Raw genomic sequence first — 17,848 nt, forward strand, 5'->3', positions numbered from 1 at the left:
TCCTGTATTCTAGGTGAGAGTTCATTATTACTTATAAACAGTATGTCATTGTATGTTAATATTTTATACAGAGTCCTTTTTTAATTTTGAAGTGTTTGAACCCATCCAGTTTCCCCAATAAGTTGCACTACTTTTGTTTTTCGTGTTTTTTCCCCCATCTTATACAAATCCTTCATACTGCTGAAATTAAATTCTTATACAGTACATTCATTTTCTTTCAGCTTACATATTTCTTCAGCACCAGAGACATTTTGGATTTGTTTTTTAATTTATTAATGAAGGGGGTTTTATTTTTATTATTTTTATTTGCACCAACTTTTATTGTGCTACACTAAGATGAAGTAGTCTGTATAATACCAATTCTTTAAAATTTATTGAAGTTTCCTATTTAATGTGATGTATGATAAATTTTAATAGTTGTTCTCTGTGTTCTTGAAAGAATGTGTGTTCTTTAAGTTCATTATCTGTCACTAGATTTTAGATGAAGCATATTAATATTATTATTCAAAATATCTTTATTTTGTTTTGATTTTTTAGTGGCAGGCATATGTTAAAATACCGAACTCTAACTATTGATTTATTTATTTCTCCCTGTAATTCTATCAGTTGTTACCGTATATAAGGGTCAAGTTATATTACTATTTGCATTTTTAAGACTTGTGCCTTAAAATCTATTTTGTCTGGCATTAAAAGCACTATCCAGACTACTATTTGTCATACTTTTATCTTCAGCCTCTCCAGATAGAAATATAAATATGGATATGGATATAGATGGAAAGATACGTTTACTAGGGAAAAGCAATTGCTAGATTTTATATTTTTCCGTTTAAACCAATGTAATAGTATTTTGTATTTCATCAGCTAGTTTAACGTTTCTACATTGATTTAAATTTTTTTTTTTTTTAGAATTTTTCTTGTCAACTTATTTTGTGTCTGTTTTTCATATTTATGCTCTGTTTTTCCTCCTTTTCTCCTTTCCGACCTTACACTGGAGAAACCAAATTTTCCTCTGCATTCAGAAGTCAGACATATTTATATGTTTTTATGAGTATCAGTGACTTGCTATATTGTATTCTACTAGTACATAAACTATATTGTTTATCAGTTCACCTCTTAGCAGGCATCTGGGATGTTAGCAATTATGAGTAAGGATAGTCAGAACTTTGTGAATGATTATTTGTATACACATACGTTTTTATTCTGAAGTATTAATACATAAACACATTATATATTAATATATTAATTTCTTACAAACTATGGTGTAGGGACTGGCTGCCTGTTTTTGTAAATCGAGTTTTACTAGAACAGTCACCCCTGTTTGTTCACATGTTCTCTTTGGCCACCTTCAGACTACAATGTCATTGATAAATAGTTACAACAGAGACCACATAGCCTGTAAGCCTAAAATATATACTATTTGGCACTTTACAGAAAGCGTTTGCTGACCACTGTTGCTGCAGATACTCTGGATTGTGTTATATTCCTCCAGAGAGTGTTTTGGCTTTTGTTTTCACAAACAGTTAAGTTTCTTAGATTCAAATGGCAACTGTCTTATCTGCTTTGGAAGTGGCTTATTTCTTTTATCAGCTCACACTTCCCTTCTCTGGGTTGTTTGGAATGTGTCCCCATGTATGTATGGTACAGGTGCCAGCTAGAAACTTAGGCATCTCTGACTCTCTTCCTTTTAGGATTGTCCTTTCAGGTGTTGGTAGCTTTGACTTCACCATTTTCTTTCTTCATGAGTCTAAAAAGAGGACATGTGTTGCTTTAGCTACCCATCATCATGCCATGACCACAATCCAGTATCAAGTAGAAGCCACAAAGATGGTAAACTCAACCTTTGCCAATCCCTTCAATTCTCCTAAACAATTTACCTGCCTTTGTTCACTTTCCAGAACCACCAGGAAATTTTTTCTTTTTCTTTTTTTTTTTTTTTTTGCATTCTCTCCAGCATTTATGGTTGTTATCTACAGGAGGGTTGGTCTTCTGGGAACTTATTCTACCATTCTAGAAGGGGAATCTTTTTCATCTTATATCTCTCTTTCATACTAGGAAATTCTGGATCATGTTTCTTTCAAATATTTCAAATAGTCACTTCCCACTTTTTATTTTTTCCTCTGGGGTTTCATTAACAAGGTATTGACAGTTCTCCTTTCTCTAAATTTCTTCTTACTCCTTGATTTTCTTTAACACTCACAGATGTGTCCTATTGAGGGATCCTTTGTAACTTGCTCATTCATTTGTTGGCTATGCATAGACTGTGTTTTTTTCTCATGTCTATCACTCAACATCTGCCACTAGCAGTCTTGAAAAATGTAGAGAGAGGGAGGTGATAGCGGAGACATCAGATTTATTTAACTGTCAGTGGTCAAATCCTCTCTGCTAAGGGATAAAGTTTCTGAGATATAGATACACTAGATTTCTAGTATTTCTTCCTATTAAAAAGATTTATAATAATAGCTGAAATCCAATTATTATTGTTTTATGTAGTCAGTGTTAATTTAGATTTATCCTCATTTTCATCGGTCTTTTTGCCCACCAGTGCTTTTCAGCCCTTTCCTATAAGATCATATTTTTCTTGAAGTACAGCATTTAGAAGTTACTTTTGGGAAGATCTGTTGGTGATGAACAGTCAGTTTTTGTTTCCTTGAAAGATTCTTTATTTAACGTTCAGTCTTGAATAAAACTTCAGCTGAGTTCAGGAATCTAGATTGACAGTTTTTTTATTCCCCTTGCCACTCTGAATACATAATATATTCACTTTTTCATGTTTGTGCCAAGATGCTATCTTTGCTGTTTTCCTAATCTTAAAAGAAAACTTTAAACTTTCATGTTTTTTATGAGGTTTTCATAGATGTTCAGATGTCCATTAATTTTAAAGACGTTTTCTTCAATGGCTAGTTGGCTAAGATTTTTTTTTAATGAATGGATGTTGAATTATAACATGTGCTTTGTATCCAGAGATATAAAAATCATACATTTTGAAGTTATTGATTGCTTGACTACTTAATCAAATCTCTAATATTATAGTAACCTTGTATTCCAGGGAAAACCCAATGTGATCAAAATGTACACTATATTTTTTTCATGCATTGCTGGATCCAGTCTGTTAAAACTCGTGTAGCATATTTAAATCTAAGTTAATAAATGAACTAGATTACTACTTTCATTTTCTTTTAAAACTCCTGTCTGGTTTGGGTGTCATAAAATGTAATATTCCCTCTTTCTTTTCTCTAGAGAATTTCTCTCTAGAGAAATCTTACATGGTTACAAAATAGTTCAGCTTTTTTCTTTCTTCTTGAGTTCCTCTTAGTACATTTATAGTAAATTTTTAAAAATGTTTTTCCATTTCATATACATTGTAAAGTTTTTGGCATAAAGTTGTTCAAAATGTCTTCCTGTTTCTGTTCAAACTTTACATTATCTGTACTTAAGCCTTCATTTTTTTATTTCTAATAGTGTTTATTTTTGCCTTCTCTTTTTCTTGATTAATTTTCAGTTTTATTAGTATTTACAAAGGACTGATTTTCAGCTTTTTATTATTTCTTTTGAGTCTTTGTCTTCTATTTTTTAATAACTCTTTTTTTCCCTCTTACTTTGTTCTTCCCTTCTACCCTTAATAATACGAAGGTGTTTTGTGATAGAAAAGTTTGGTTTTGAAAATATTATCCCATACCGAATTAACATTTGCAGTCAACTGTTACAATACTGACATTGTATTTTGAAAGATGATTTATGGACAAACAAGGAGTTGTATGTCCAAAATTTAAATGTTGCTTCCATGCATATGCACTTAAGATTTTTTATTTTACCATAAAAATCAGAAAAATCTTAATGGAACTATTTGCTACAAAGAAAAACATGGGTACAGGTTGTCTTTGAAGATAGATTTTATGATATCTACGCATGGACAGTCAATATTCCATTTAAATTATTCCATTTAAAATATACAGTACTTTCGTGTAACTTTTTAAAAGTCTACTTTTAAACATCTAAACATTGAGATAAACATCTAAATTCTTATATACTTTCAATGATTGTTTCTTATTATAGAGGTATAAAAAAGGAATGTTATTTTTATTAGTTACCTAGAAGATGCCAAGTTGTACATTTCTGTCCTTGTTTCCTGTACACAGCATTTTAGGTTTTAAAGTTCTTTTCTTAATTAACATATTAAGTCATTTCAGCAATTAAGTTGAAAGGAATATTCGACTCTGGACTGTATAACAGAGAGTGTTTATGTTGTTCTAAGGAGATACCCAACCCTCCTCCTCATTATCTTAAGAAAGAGCTTGATACCACATAGTTCTAATATCACACATCTGAGATGTTCCGCTTCCTCAAGGGAAAAACAGTCCATGCCATTTCATCAATATTTGATTGCTTTACTTTTGACAGTTTGAAACCCTGAGTCTGAGTTATCTTTAAGAATGAGGCTAAAATTTACTTGCCATGAGATCCCTAGACCTGCAGAACACAAAGGGTAAAGAGATCTCCTGTATGAGAGATTTATTCTGCATGGCTGTGCTTATCTTGAAAAGCTGCCAAGTTTGCTTTTATGCTCTCAGTGCCTCAAGTGGGAATCAATTAGCGTACCTGCTGTTTTGAATAGCGGACAATGGTGGAAAGTCAGAATTTAGACCACCAACAGCGTTCAGCAAGCCAGTGTTATTTTTAAACTACAGTACAGAAGATTTGCTTTTTAGTTCAGCATTCATTGGTTAACTAATGAACTTGGCTAAAGTAATTCATGTTCTAACACAGCTAAGCCTTATTGAATATAAATAAAGCAAAATTTTTCACTGGTGGAAAATTCAGCATTTTACCCCATGATTATAAAATATCCTTAAACAAAAAGATCTTGGTGGGAAAAACGACTTTGAGGAGCTAAAATTCTCAGGTTAGAGATCTGTTAATTAATAATTGTATCCACAAAAGTACAAGACAAGCAATTAACCTCTCTGTTTATTTGAAAGAGTTTTAAATATTGCAGAGAAGCTGTTTGATTTAGATGTTTTTTGAAATTAGTTCCTGGATGAATTTTGGTAAATGATATGTGCATATAAATTAAACTAAGTCATATTCTAAATATAATGAGATACATTTGTATAAAATATTTTGTTGCAGAAAAAGTATCACAGTATATAAAATAATGTCAGTAAAACATATCACACCTTTGCCATAGACTATTGAATTTTTAAGAGCTTACAAATATTTTAGAAATCTAAATTTTTTAATAAAAAATAGGAAAATAGTATTTTGGGAGTTATAACAAATTCATTGTTAGAGTTATAACAGACTTGTTTGAGACCCTAGTTTAAATATATCTTTTCCAAAATATTTAATAGATTTGGATCATATGTTAATGTTAAATCTGCCATGATTTTTAGTCTGTTTTGAACACCACTGCCAAATTAAACCTCCTAAAATAGTCCTTTTATCCTATCAACCTGTTGGTCAACTGCTGAGTGGCTTCTTTTTCCCTCCAAATATGGAGCCCCTCGTCTTTCCTGGCATTCAAGATCTGATTTTAGTCTTTAAGTCTTGGTCACTACTCCTTTCCATTATATGCCTCCCTGCTTTAAGCTGGTCCTCTCGCCCTTTCACAAATGTCCTTCACATTACTGCTCACTTGTTCTGTCTTTATTGACCTGTTGTCTTCCATCCTCTTTTCCAAATATCTGGGTAGGTAGGCACACGGTCATCTTCACTATCGACTACTCTAATCACCTTTAAATATGCCACATGGGTTTCATAACATGCTTGTATCTAAAAACCTTCAACCATCTTATAGAAATAGAAAGTCCTTAAGAAAGTGCCTCTTTATCTATGTCTCTGGGTGTCCACAACTGTAGAGTTCTCTTCTTTCAGTGTTACTATGTCTCTGCTGTTTTAGCCCAGTTTTTTTTTTTCCTTTTACTTCCTCAACTTTTCCGTAGAAAAAGTTAGTTGTGTCCTTCAGATCTAGTATGCATTCATAGTGAGATAGAACAATTTACAGAAATATACCCATCGAGTCACTGTATTATGTCTGGGGCCAAGGCTATATGATGAGGTAATGAAATACTAACCATGGCATGTTGGCATAAAGCAGAGCGTAAGTGAGGACAGACTTTAAGACAGGAGGCACTGAATTCATACCATAAACACATTAATTCTTCCAGTCTGGTTCATGTAATGGTATAAATAATGATTTTTAGCTTCCGTGGTAGCTACTTAATCTTACGTAATGGCATTTGTTTCATTTAAATAAATTCTGAAATATTTAAATTTGTCAGTTTTCTGTTTTTAGGCATCAGTTTTCTTATCACTATAAATAAACCATATACTATTTCAATTATAAGTTTAATATTAAAAGTACCTAAAGTTTATTTTTCTTCATATAATTTCTGATGTTCTATTAAAAGTAGCTTTCTCAAAAATTACTGGTTTAACCTCAAAAATGTGATACCTTCCCCTTATTAGTTATTATGCCCTTGTTTTCAGCATGTTATTTGCACAGGGTTGTGGTGCAAGGTAGACGGTGAGAAAGAATGCAGAACCAAACTCGATCCACCAATGGATGGAACTGATTGTGACGCTGGTAAGGTAAGTCATTTGTATTCCGTGAAGTTAATAAGAATATTAAAGGAAATTTAAGAAACTTTGAATTTTCTCCAACCACTGTAACTGGTGGGACATTTTCTTCTGCCAGTTACATATGTATCTGTCCTAATACTAATGGAATACTCAGTATATATAAAAATGTCAGCATTTCATCTATTTTTAATTTTAACACTTATATTTTTTCAAATCCATGGTTGTTAATATCAGTGAAGTAATCTTTATTGTTGATTATGAGAATATGGAGTCAGATATATGTATAACTTTAAGAAAAATGAAATATTTTTACTATTAACATTAAACATAAGTAAAATAATCACAACTAAATCATAAATATTAAAGCTTCTTGGAGGTGATGAATCCTTTCAAGTACAAGATATTGTCTTGAAAGAGCCACTGAGTATAATTTTTCCTTGTCATTTCAAGCATCAGAAATAAAATGTTCTAATTGATATTTTGGGGATTAGTAAACATTTGGCTGTCTAAGTTGTTTACTGTGTTTTATAAGGCTATAGAAATGTATTAGGATCAAAATAATTACTGTTGAAAATTAATTTTCTTTTGAAGAATATGAAGGAGGTAGAGCCCATATAAACTACAGCTATGGTTAATTTAATCACAGATACCAGTTTAATTGTTTACATAATTTTTAAATTTTTATTCTATGAAGGAAAAGTGGGACAGTTATCACTTTACTCATTGGATGTAAGATAAGAAAACTTGTCTCTGAAGATCTTGAGTGTTTGTTATGTTTGAAAAGTATCAGCAACATAAAGATGAATTGGGGTGAATTACTTAGCAAAAAAAATTTAATTGTGTAGAGGACTAGTTTAAAAACACATCCATTTGAAAAGTGGACAGAATGGAAATCTAGCAATTCCGCCTCTAGAATTGTGTCCTAAGTAAATATTTACATATGTGCACAAAGATAAACACACACACACACACACAAATGCTTATGTAAGGGTGCAACTTGCTGAGGTGAGAAGTGAGAAGCAACAGAAATATTCATCAGAAGAGGAACGGTTACGGTGTAGCTATTAACAGAATGTGATAGATATGTATGTATTAACATGAGAAGATGTACAAGATACGGTGGTTAGGTATGTCAGAAAAGTTGATACTTTACAATACCATTTGAGATTTAAGAAAAATTAATTTATATACAGGTGTGAATATATACACACAGAGTATATATATTTTTTTAAACTCATAGAAAATGGTTTGAAAATATAAACTGCAGGCTGTAATTAGTAGTTACTCTTGGGAGGGAAGCAGAATTGATGGGTGAGAACAGAGCAATGGGAAGTGAGGGTGAATATAACTTTTCTCCAGACATTTCTGGATTGCTTGGCTTATGCATGTAGTCATTTATTACTTCTGTGATTTCTTTCATTAGAAAAAGAAAAATGCACAAATTAAGTCCAAAATTATAAAAAAAAAAGATTAGAAATGTGTTACCACTAGATATAGTCATTAAGAAAATGGTTCCTTGCAAGAGAACTTCTGTGAAATATTAGTCAGTTGTTTACAGACTGCCAAATGTTTTCTGTGAGCTTAAATGGAAAGTCAGAATTTGGGTTTGTTTTGTTTTTTATATTATACACAAAAGTATAACAATGTGTGTATATTGGGCAAGCCTCATGGTATTATGCTGAGTAATTTATTGCTTGGGTTATAAAACTCTGCACCAGCAATAATTTCCATCATCCCTGAAACACAAAAGCCAGTAATAAACAGAGATAACCTAATAGTCAGCCACACGTCTTCAAACATCACACAACCCATTTGTCTTACTTAGTTCTTTGTTAACAAAATGAAAATCTCCTTATTTTTATAATCTGGTGTTCTAAATATTTTTATTTTTTTCTTCTGATATTTATGAGAATAAATTGCATTCTTGAGCTCTCTAAAATAAACTTATTCTTTCAGCAACCAAATCTGTAATTACTTATTAAAAGTAAATGTTTTATTTCCCTGTAACTGTGCTAATGGTATGTGCTCTTGGGGATTCTGCAATGCTCTGTGTATTGATTAACTAATGAACTTCTCAGTTCCTCAGGCCATGTGGGCTTCTTCAACTAGCCATCTGTTCCAGCTGTTGTAGGAATCATCGTGAAAACAGCTTCCAACACTCCGTAGTTGAGGGCTGTAGTGCTAAAATATTTGGATGCTTGCAACCCCCGCCCCTGAACACTGCTAGCTCAGTACATTGCAAACCAAGGAACAAAGCTAAATTATATAATGTGTTCCATTCTAGTGGTGTTAATGTAGCTCTGTAACTAGTTCATCTAAGAGTATAGAATTGAGTCTGAGAAGATGCCTACCAGAATTTTATGATTCAGAATGATTGTGAAGCTAAGGATTTATCTACTATTTATATACAGTGTTTTCCAAATTAAAACCAGCCTGTTTTCTTTCTTCTCCTTTTCTCTTTATAATACTATCATCTTTGCTTACATTTACATTAACAGAGGTCAAAGAGTTGATAAATGATTTGGTTAAAACCCAGAAATGTATGTTTCTGATTTAAAATATTTGCTGTTAACTGGAGGATGGGGAAGGAAAGTTAAATACCAATTTATTACAACTTTAGTTTTAAAGGATGCTATGTATTTTAGTTATTTACCTTCCCATGTTCCTAAATGATGAAGTTACCATCATCTTTCTTTATTGACTAAATGAAGATGGTAATATTCTTACAGTCACAAATTCTCATGTGGAGTGAGTTTATTGCCTTCTTTCCTCTTCTTTCATCTAACAATGTGTGTACAAGAAGATTTGATTAGAGAATAATGTTTCCTTTGACATCTTCATGGACCTCTTCCAGTCGGGTGTTTTCATCAGTGTCCTAGGCATGTTCATGTAGAAATGAGAGAGAATAGGAATATAGTCAAACTTTTTTTAGGTCAGGTACTGTCCAAGAGAGAGCCTATATTTTATATTTCCTTAGCATTTTCATAAATCAGACTGAATTAGTAGATATTACAAGTTTTGTTTTTTAAACCATGTGTAATATATTTTTGAGGCTAAAAAATACAAATAAAACAAACATGCTGCTAGAAAATTCATGATAAGCATCATTAGGATCACTTTATATACAAAACCAGTAGAAGAGATTGTATAATAATTTGAACAAAATGTTTAAAACTTTTCTCAATGTTGAAACGCAGCACCACCTAGAAGACACAAAGCAGGCTCTCCATAGTTTCACCCAGAGACCAGGTTGTCTGCAAGGTGATAACTTTAACTATTATCCTATGCTTTCTTTAAGTGTCACTGATTTATGTATGCAGATTTGGCTTGAATATCTATCTCCATTTCTCTTCATGGGCCAGACGTGTCTAGTTTAAATGACGTGCAAGTCTAGATCTGGGTCTTTTCCAGAGTATTTTTAGTCCGCTATGAACTCTAGCCCAGCCTTGCAGTGCCAGCTTGCTGCTAAATGGGCAAGAAGCTGTGATATGCACTCGGGGGAAAATATATACACTTCAAATAGGCCAGAACAACTTGACCGATTGAAGTTTGACAGCTTTCACGTTGGATTTTTTTTTTTCCATGAATGGCATAACATCGTTAAAACCTTAAAACCAGTAGGTTGTTTAAAAGTTTTCACGAGATCTATTCTTTCCCATCTTTTGCAATTTTCAGACTGAATCTTCATACAAAATCTCAACTTATTAAACAACAGTCTTAACATGTCAACACACTCTGAGTTGTTGAGGTTTTGTTGTTTTTTCCTTCCCGAGGCCGGATTTAAAACTTCTTGAATCTAATTGAATTGAAAATGTGACATTATCAGAGAAAATCTGCAGGAACTCATTATTCTGTTGCAAAGAGAAGCATTAACTGGGCTCAAACAAAACTATGTGGCAGAGTTTTTTAAATCCTCTCTTCTAAAAACAGCATTTAAAAGCATTATCAAAATAAGTTTTAAAGAAAGAGATCAATTGAGATCAGAATAAGTAGACTTTTGGTGAGATTTCTGGAAACTTATTAATTAAAATAATATGATGATAAATATAACTTGTTGTTATTAGTATTTTTATTGTAGTTAACCTTTATTAGGTCCTCGGTGTGGGCTGTACTTTGTGCCTAGTGTTTCATTCAACCTCTGCAAAGTCTACTAGGTAAACATGATTGTCATTCACATTTTGAAATGGGAAAACTAAGGATCAGAGAGTTTCTGTAATGCTTTCAAAACCCCTCATAAATCATGTTGCCATTAGTGCAGAAAATTGTCTAGTACTGGCAGGATCAGATTGCCCAGCCCTTGTCATTAAGCAATCATTAATCTGACTTTTTCTAAACTTTATCTACTATTTCCAACATGATTCTGTTCAATTAATTCTTACCTTTAATATGTCTGCTATGACCATGATTACCTGATTTTCCAGGAATCAGAAGAAATTATAATATTCTGTCCACCAAGTCCTGGCCACCATTCCTTGGAGACCACAAAACAGCCTCTTTGGCTGCTTTTGTGTAACGTAAATGTTAAAATAAATATAAAAAAGAGAATGGGCACGCTCCTTTCTCTTCTTTCATGGCTTTCTCAGTTGATAGATCCCAAATAAGTTACAGGATAATTGGAATAAAATGACAGAATTTCAAAGAGTCTAATTGCTCAAGTCTTTCAAATAAATAGCTTTCAAAAGAAAATTTGCTCTAATATTAATGCTTGAATGTGATGGAAACTCTCAGAAAAAAAAGAAAAACACAATATAAAGGAAAGTGCTAAAACTGAGTCATAGGAAAGAGAGTACCTTGTAACTGAGTCACTGACATTTCAAATCAAAATTGCTAGGTTTGCTAAAATATCTTTCACTGTAGTTATAGAAGATTTATGTCTTACCAACTCTTCTTCTCTAGGACCCTATGCTTTCTTTGTTCCTCTCTTTGAAATGGTTATGTTTCTTAGAATGTGTTAGTTTTTCTTCCCTGGCCGTGCCACTCCAAACTCCCTCTCCACCCCACCTCCATCACAAGGACTGAATCCTCAGGGCTTAGTCCGTGTATCTGTGCACTGTTTTTACGACAAGACTGTGTGATCTGATGTGAGAACTGGGGGGACTGGAGCCGTGTATTACTATGACAATAAGCAAGTGCCAACTTATTTTTGATCTTTTTCAATTCTACCCGTTTGGGGCTGTAGCAGACCTGATGTAATCGCAATTCCGCTGACTCTGTAGGCCAGTGAATGATTTTCCGTTGTGCCCTGATTTGTTCACCTAAGACATAACTTTTGGAATAGTGGTGTAAGGCTGGAGAGTGTACCAGCAGGACCCCAGCACCTGGACTCGTGGCCGGAGAGTGGAGCGCGTGGAGTCCCTGTAGCCGAACCTGCAGTTCTGGGATCAGCAGTCGAGAGCGCAAATGTCCTGGGTAAACGCAAAGTTCCTGAATTGGGGGAGGGCATTCTATTCCCTTTAATTGTGAAATTAAAAGGTTTTACTGATAACCATGTTGGGAACCAAAGAAACTTCTCCAACCCTCCTCCACATTGGCAAACAGAAAAGTCCCGCGAGTTATTTTATATGAAAACTCCCTTTTACGAAGAAATTAAGACCAACCCTTCTAAGAACAGATAATTAAATGCTACACAGGTTGGTTTGTTGAGTGCAAATCAAATAAAACGTTGTGTCTAGAGAAGAAGGTACTAGAAAAAGTCAGCATTTAAAGGAACTGTGAGAGGAGCAGGGAGCTGATGGGACTTCAGAAAGAGGGAGAGGGAACAGGATGGATGAAACCTTGCTGAGCCCGTGGACAGATCAGGAGCGTCCCATGATCAGCTTGCTCAGTCCCATCACTCCGGAGTGATCCTAGGAAACGTGTGAGAAGATCACGCCAGCTTTATGCTCTGAGTTTGGTGTGGGCTCAGTGGCCCAGTTCCTTAACAAGCAAGTTTAAAGAATGTACGTGAAAACCTTAGAAGCATCTCCTTCATGATTCTTAGACCCACACTCCTTCGTGGAAAGTGCAGGCTTTCTATTCTGCCCGCAGCCTCTGCCCTTTACCCTTCTGTATCATTTTCATGACAAATAGACTTTGATTCCTCATGTCTTTTGGAGATTAAATGGGTCGAGGATAGGAAAAGTGTATTTTTTAAATAAACATACAGGTTTCCTCCTATTACCAGTCATTTAGTATGTCCACATTTTCAAAAGTAGATTTAATATAAAGAATTATACCTTATTTATATAATGCCTTTTAATTTTTTTGGAAAATGAATAGTTAACATTAAAAAAAAGATAAAATTGATTGTTTGTACTATCTTTTCTAGGCTAGGTTCTGAAGCAAGGGATTGTAATGGTCCCAGAAAACAATACAGAATATGTGAGAATCCACCTTGTCCTGCAGGTTTGCCTGGATTCAGAGACTGGCAATGTCAGGCCTATAGTGTTAGAACTTCGTACCCAAAGCAGGTGCTTCAGTGGCAAGCTGTCCTGGATGAAGGTATGACCAACCAGATCTCCACCTTCTTAATGACGTAGACTTGTAGGTTTGCAAAATGCTTTACAGTAGTGGTAAATGTTACTTTGTAGGTTATATTTTAGTTATTTAAGAGCTCTGGTTTTTTCTGCCTTTACTGACATATAACAACCACAAGCGCTGACTAAAAGTGTTTATTTTTAAGATACGGAGGTGTTATTATACACTAGTTAAATCAACTAAAATAAAAAAGAGAGACAGTACATAATGCTGGGGAGGGTGCAGGGAACCTAGATCTCTCTTGCATTGCTGGCTGGGATGTAAAATGTTGCAGCCCCTCTGAAAAATAGCTTGTCAGTTTCTTAAATAACTAAGCACATCCTTATCATACAATTTAGAAAACACAGCCTTGGGTATTTATCCCTGAGAAATGAAAACTTACAACCACAAAAAATGCTGTACAGAAATGTTCAGAGCAGCTTTGTTTTCAGTAGCTGAACCCTGGAAACAACCAGAAAGGTTCTGAGTAGCTGAGTGGTTAGCAAAGTGAGGTATATCCAGACCATGGGATATTTGAACTTCAAACACGTGTGAACAACTTCCTACTTGGTATTTCTACTTGGATATTTGCAAATTTCAGCCTACACTCATGGTCATAGTCCTTCCAGTCCATGTCCATTCTGATCATCTTTGGTGTCTCCTATCTCAGCGAAGATTATGTCAGCTTTTCCATGAGATGAGCCAGAGATGTATGTCATTCCTAGATTTCCATCTTTCTCCCTCACAAATCTAATCTATCACCGTGCTCATCTATTTTACTTCCTGAATCTGTCTCCACTCTCACTCTTCTAACCTCCAGTTTCAGAGTCTCTTGCTCAGGCTACCGTATTGGCTCCACCGGAGTCTTTCTGCTTCCTCTCTTTCCCTGCCTCAGTCCACCCTTTGTAGAGCAGCCTGGGGATCTTTGTATAAAACAGAAGTTGGATCATATCAGTCTCCTCCCGTAAAACATTTCAAAGGTTTCCCATAGTTCTTCAGGTAGAGACCAAATCGCACGGCGTGACATGCTCACCAGGACCCTGCTTAGTCTGATGCCTTCTGCTGTCTCCTGCCTCCTCTAAAACCTCACCCCCATTCACCCTGCACTGCAGATACTGCCCTTGTTTTATAGCCTCAGACATGTCATGCTTCTGCCTCCACGTGGCCTCCAACCGTACTGTTCCCTCAACCGAGAGAAAATAATAACACAGTCTTCCGTTTGCACGATCCTTTTAATAAATGTCAATTCTCCATTTCCAGGTGCTTAAACCAAAAACTTTGGAGTCTTACTTTTTTCTGTTCTTTCTCTTTTACCATACATTCATAACATCAGTAAGGTCAGATTAGCTGTATCTTTAAAATACATCCAGAATCGGATCATTGCCTGGTATCTCCAGAGCTGCCACCCTGGTGTAAGCCACTGTCTCTTACCTGGGTGGTGGTAGTAGCCTTCTGACTGCTCCTTATGCCTGTGTCCTCCGGCCTTCTTCAGTCTCAACATAGCCAGAGTGATACATTTAAAATGTCAGTCATGTCATATTATTCTTCCACTCAAAACCCTCCAGTACCTTCCCAGCTCACTAAAAATCCAAAGTTCTACTAATGGCCTGGACGGACCTCTGCCCTCGGGCTCCCTGTGACCCTGTGACTTCAGCTGTACTGTTTCCCCATCACACCCTTCCGCCCACACCGGCTCCCGTGCTCTCCCTAGAGTAAGTCAGGTACATTCCTACCTAGTGTCTTGGAAGATGTTTTCCCTGGTCAAACACTTTTCCCAGATATGGGTATGATTTATTCTCTCACCTCCTTCTGGTCTTTTCTTAAATAGTAACTCAATGCCTTACCTTCCCTGCTTGCTTCTTTTTTCACAGAGCTTATAATCATCTACCATAACATTTCATATTTTATTTATTATATGCCCCCCCAATAATAACTGTAAGAGCAGAACATGTACTTCATGCATTGCTATGTCTTAGTGCCGTAAACAGTACCTGAGCAGAGTAGACACTTAATACATATTAGGTGAATAAATGTAGTGTCTTACAGGAATTTTCTGTAGTCATCTCTCCTGGCCCCTCTTCTCACTGAGCATTCTCCTTGGGATAATCTTATGTATTTGCTAGTTTTATTTATTATCCCAGTGCTAAAGGAACAGGAATATTTATCTCCAGCCCAGATCTCTCTGTCTTGAGCTCCTTAGCTGATCCATGTGGTGCATGAACTCAGCATCCCATTCATCTCCAGCTCAACGTGGTCCAAGTTGAACATACCCTTTTCCTTCGCTCACTCCCGCCATCTGCTTCTCTTACTGTGCTCTCTTGCAGAGAATAGCATCATGATCAACTTCATTACCAAGCTAAGCCAGACTCCTTCTGCCTCAGTCTCATATACCTGTAATCATTCAGCAAACCCTGTTTGTCCAAACCTGTCTTGTTTTGCCAGCATCTTTGTTGATTGCACCGCGTCTAACCTGGATTCCTTAAAGAGCTTCCTCGCCGTCTCTCTGAGTGCAGTCTCGCCCTCCTCCAGCCCCTGTGCCTCATTTCAGCCAGACTGGCCTCTTTGAAGGCCAGATCTGTCAGTTGCTGTGCCAGATAATACCCTTTCATGAATATCATTGCTGTCAGGACCAATCTCAAACTTTATTACCTGGTTTATGAGACCATTTTTGTGGCCTGCCCCCTGTAACTTCCCTGGCCGCATCTCTGTCACTCCCTTCTGTAGTCTCCAGTGCAGCCAGGTCAAATTTTATTTCATCCCTCATATACATCATGTTTTCTTACTTCTGGGCCTGTAAACATGCACGTTTCTTGGCATAATATCCTTTCTTTTTCAAGCTTTAATCTCTTCCCCCATTTATTTACCTTGAAAACTTCTGCTGATTTTTTGGACTCAGTTTATGTCAAGTTCTCTAGGGAAAAAGAATCCCCTGAGCTCTCATGCTGGATAGGCTCCCCTTCCAGGTCCTCCGCAAGCACCCTGTTGTAGCAGATTTTGATGGGTCTCTGCTCCTTTTATCGTCTCTGCCTAGTGTATCCTCTGGCAGTTATTAAGCTTCTGATGATTATTTGTTGCATCAATTTGAATATATAAACACTATTTTTCCATTGTAAAAATAAAATCAGTATGACAATTCAGATCATGAAAATCATCATCTGATCATGGGTTAATCCTATCTCTGCTTCTCACTGGCTGTTCGATTTGGTAATATTTAATTCATTTGAAACCTTTTTACTTATACATGAAGTAAGAGGATACAGGTTTCATCCAGATTTTTTTTTTTAAAGTCAGAATTGTATCGGGGACAATCGAAAATATTAACGCTTTTGGAAATCACAATTGAGGAAGCTTCAAACTCTTATAAATTGTTTATCGTCAGAATGATCCTTAATAGATGTTTACATAATTATCAGGGTAACATTTTTTGATAATTTTGCAACACGTATGGATCAAACACATCAGTCTGTATGATGAATAAAACACACAGCAATAGTTGTTATGTATTAGAGCAGTATGGAAGAACCTGAAATACACAAGTCTTTTAAAAATCCCACGTCTCTGATACTTTAAAATACCAGTGGTTATTTCTGTTATTCTTATGTAACACGTGAATCTATGGCTAGGAGAATTAAACATAAGATATCAATGCCAGAGCGAACATTTATTTTTAGAGAAAAAAGATGCATGGCTTTAACATTCAGGTATTTTGCATACTCTGTGCTGAAATTTGGCTGAAATCCACATTTAATGCATATCTTGGAAAGAGTTGGTCTCTTAAATCAAGACAGAGCCTGCCTGCCAAGTACTGGCATGTTACATGGGTCACTGTAATGTCACAATCTCAAGGGTACACTTCAGGAAGGAAGATTGGTATCAAATGTTTATGTCATCTGTAAAGCTGAAGTAAGTACAGTGAAATGACAGTATGTTGTAAGAGGAGAAATAGAAAGATTTTTATCTGAATTCTTGCTTGGAATGTGAATGGAATTTTCTAGACTAACTCCTTTCAACTTGATTCATTTATCTGGTTTGCTCCTCTCTTCAATGAAAACTCCAGAAAGAGAATTATATTTTTATATTATATTTTTATTATATATATATATATATATTTTATATTATATTTTTACATTATATATAAATATATATATACCACTATTAAAGTGTTGCAATTATAGCAGCTGTTTTTAAGTCCAAAGACATGACATAGTAAGCAGTCGCTGAATAAACATAACCTACTTTGAGGTGTGAGAGCACACTGAAATGCTTTATTGCAGCTTATAATGGCATCTTAAAGGAAAATTTCAAAACCATGCACATTAAAGGCCACGTTCCAACTCCCCAAAATTGTTCAGAGCAGTATTCAGAAGCCACATGTGAAAACTGTTTGAAATGTTCAATTCTGAAGGCTCATTTAACTGTCTGTCTTCTCTTTGCAAAGTGATACCCTGTTCCGTGCCTCTGGCTGTTATTTGGTATTTATAGAATCCCATCAGCATACGTGGAACTTTACTGAAGACATAAGCGAAGATCAGTGTCAGAGACTGTAAACTATTTTCCATTCTATTTATATGAGCTTAATAAACAGTAAAGGGCCTGACTGGTGTCAAGCCAGTAGAGTAGTAATGTAGCCTGGAAATTGTTCTGAAGTTTCGGATTTGGATAATCCTACTACTGGTGTTACCAAATACTGCAGCTCTTCTGCATGATGCTTAGAAATAGAAACAGCACTTTCAAAAAAATTTTGCCACTCTTCGACTGAGCCTAATAGGCGAGG

General features: G+C 35.3%; 1 protein-coding gene across 1 annotated transcript in view; it reads left to right on the top strand.

Annotated features, from left to right (window-relative positions):
• The window catches only part of ADAMTS19 (ADAM metallopeptidase with thrombospondin type 1 motif 19), a 222,596-nt gene that overhangs the window by 127,971 nt on the left and 76,777 nt on the right, over positions 1 to 17,848 (top strand). The window contains exons 11-13 of the mRNA XM_031448946.2: positions 6,487 to 6,588; positions 11,858 to 11,988; positions 12,887 to 13,059. Of these exons, the coding sequence (XP_031304806.2) occupies positions 6,487 to 6,588; positions 11,858 to 11,988; positions 12,887 to 13,059 (406 nt within the window). The remainder of the gene's footprint in view (positions 1 to 6,486; positions 6,589 to 11,857; positions 11,989 to 12,886; positions 13,060 to 17,848) is intronic.

The sequence above is a fragment of the Camelus dromedarius genome, chromosome 3, assembly GCF_036321535.1.
Source record: "Camelus dromedarius isolate mCamDro1 chromosome 3, mCamDro1.pat, whole genome shotgun sequence".
NCBI classification, from domain to species: Eukaryota; Metazoa; Chordata; class Mammalia; order Artiodactyla; family Camelidae; genus Camelus; species Camelus dromedarius.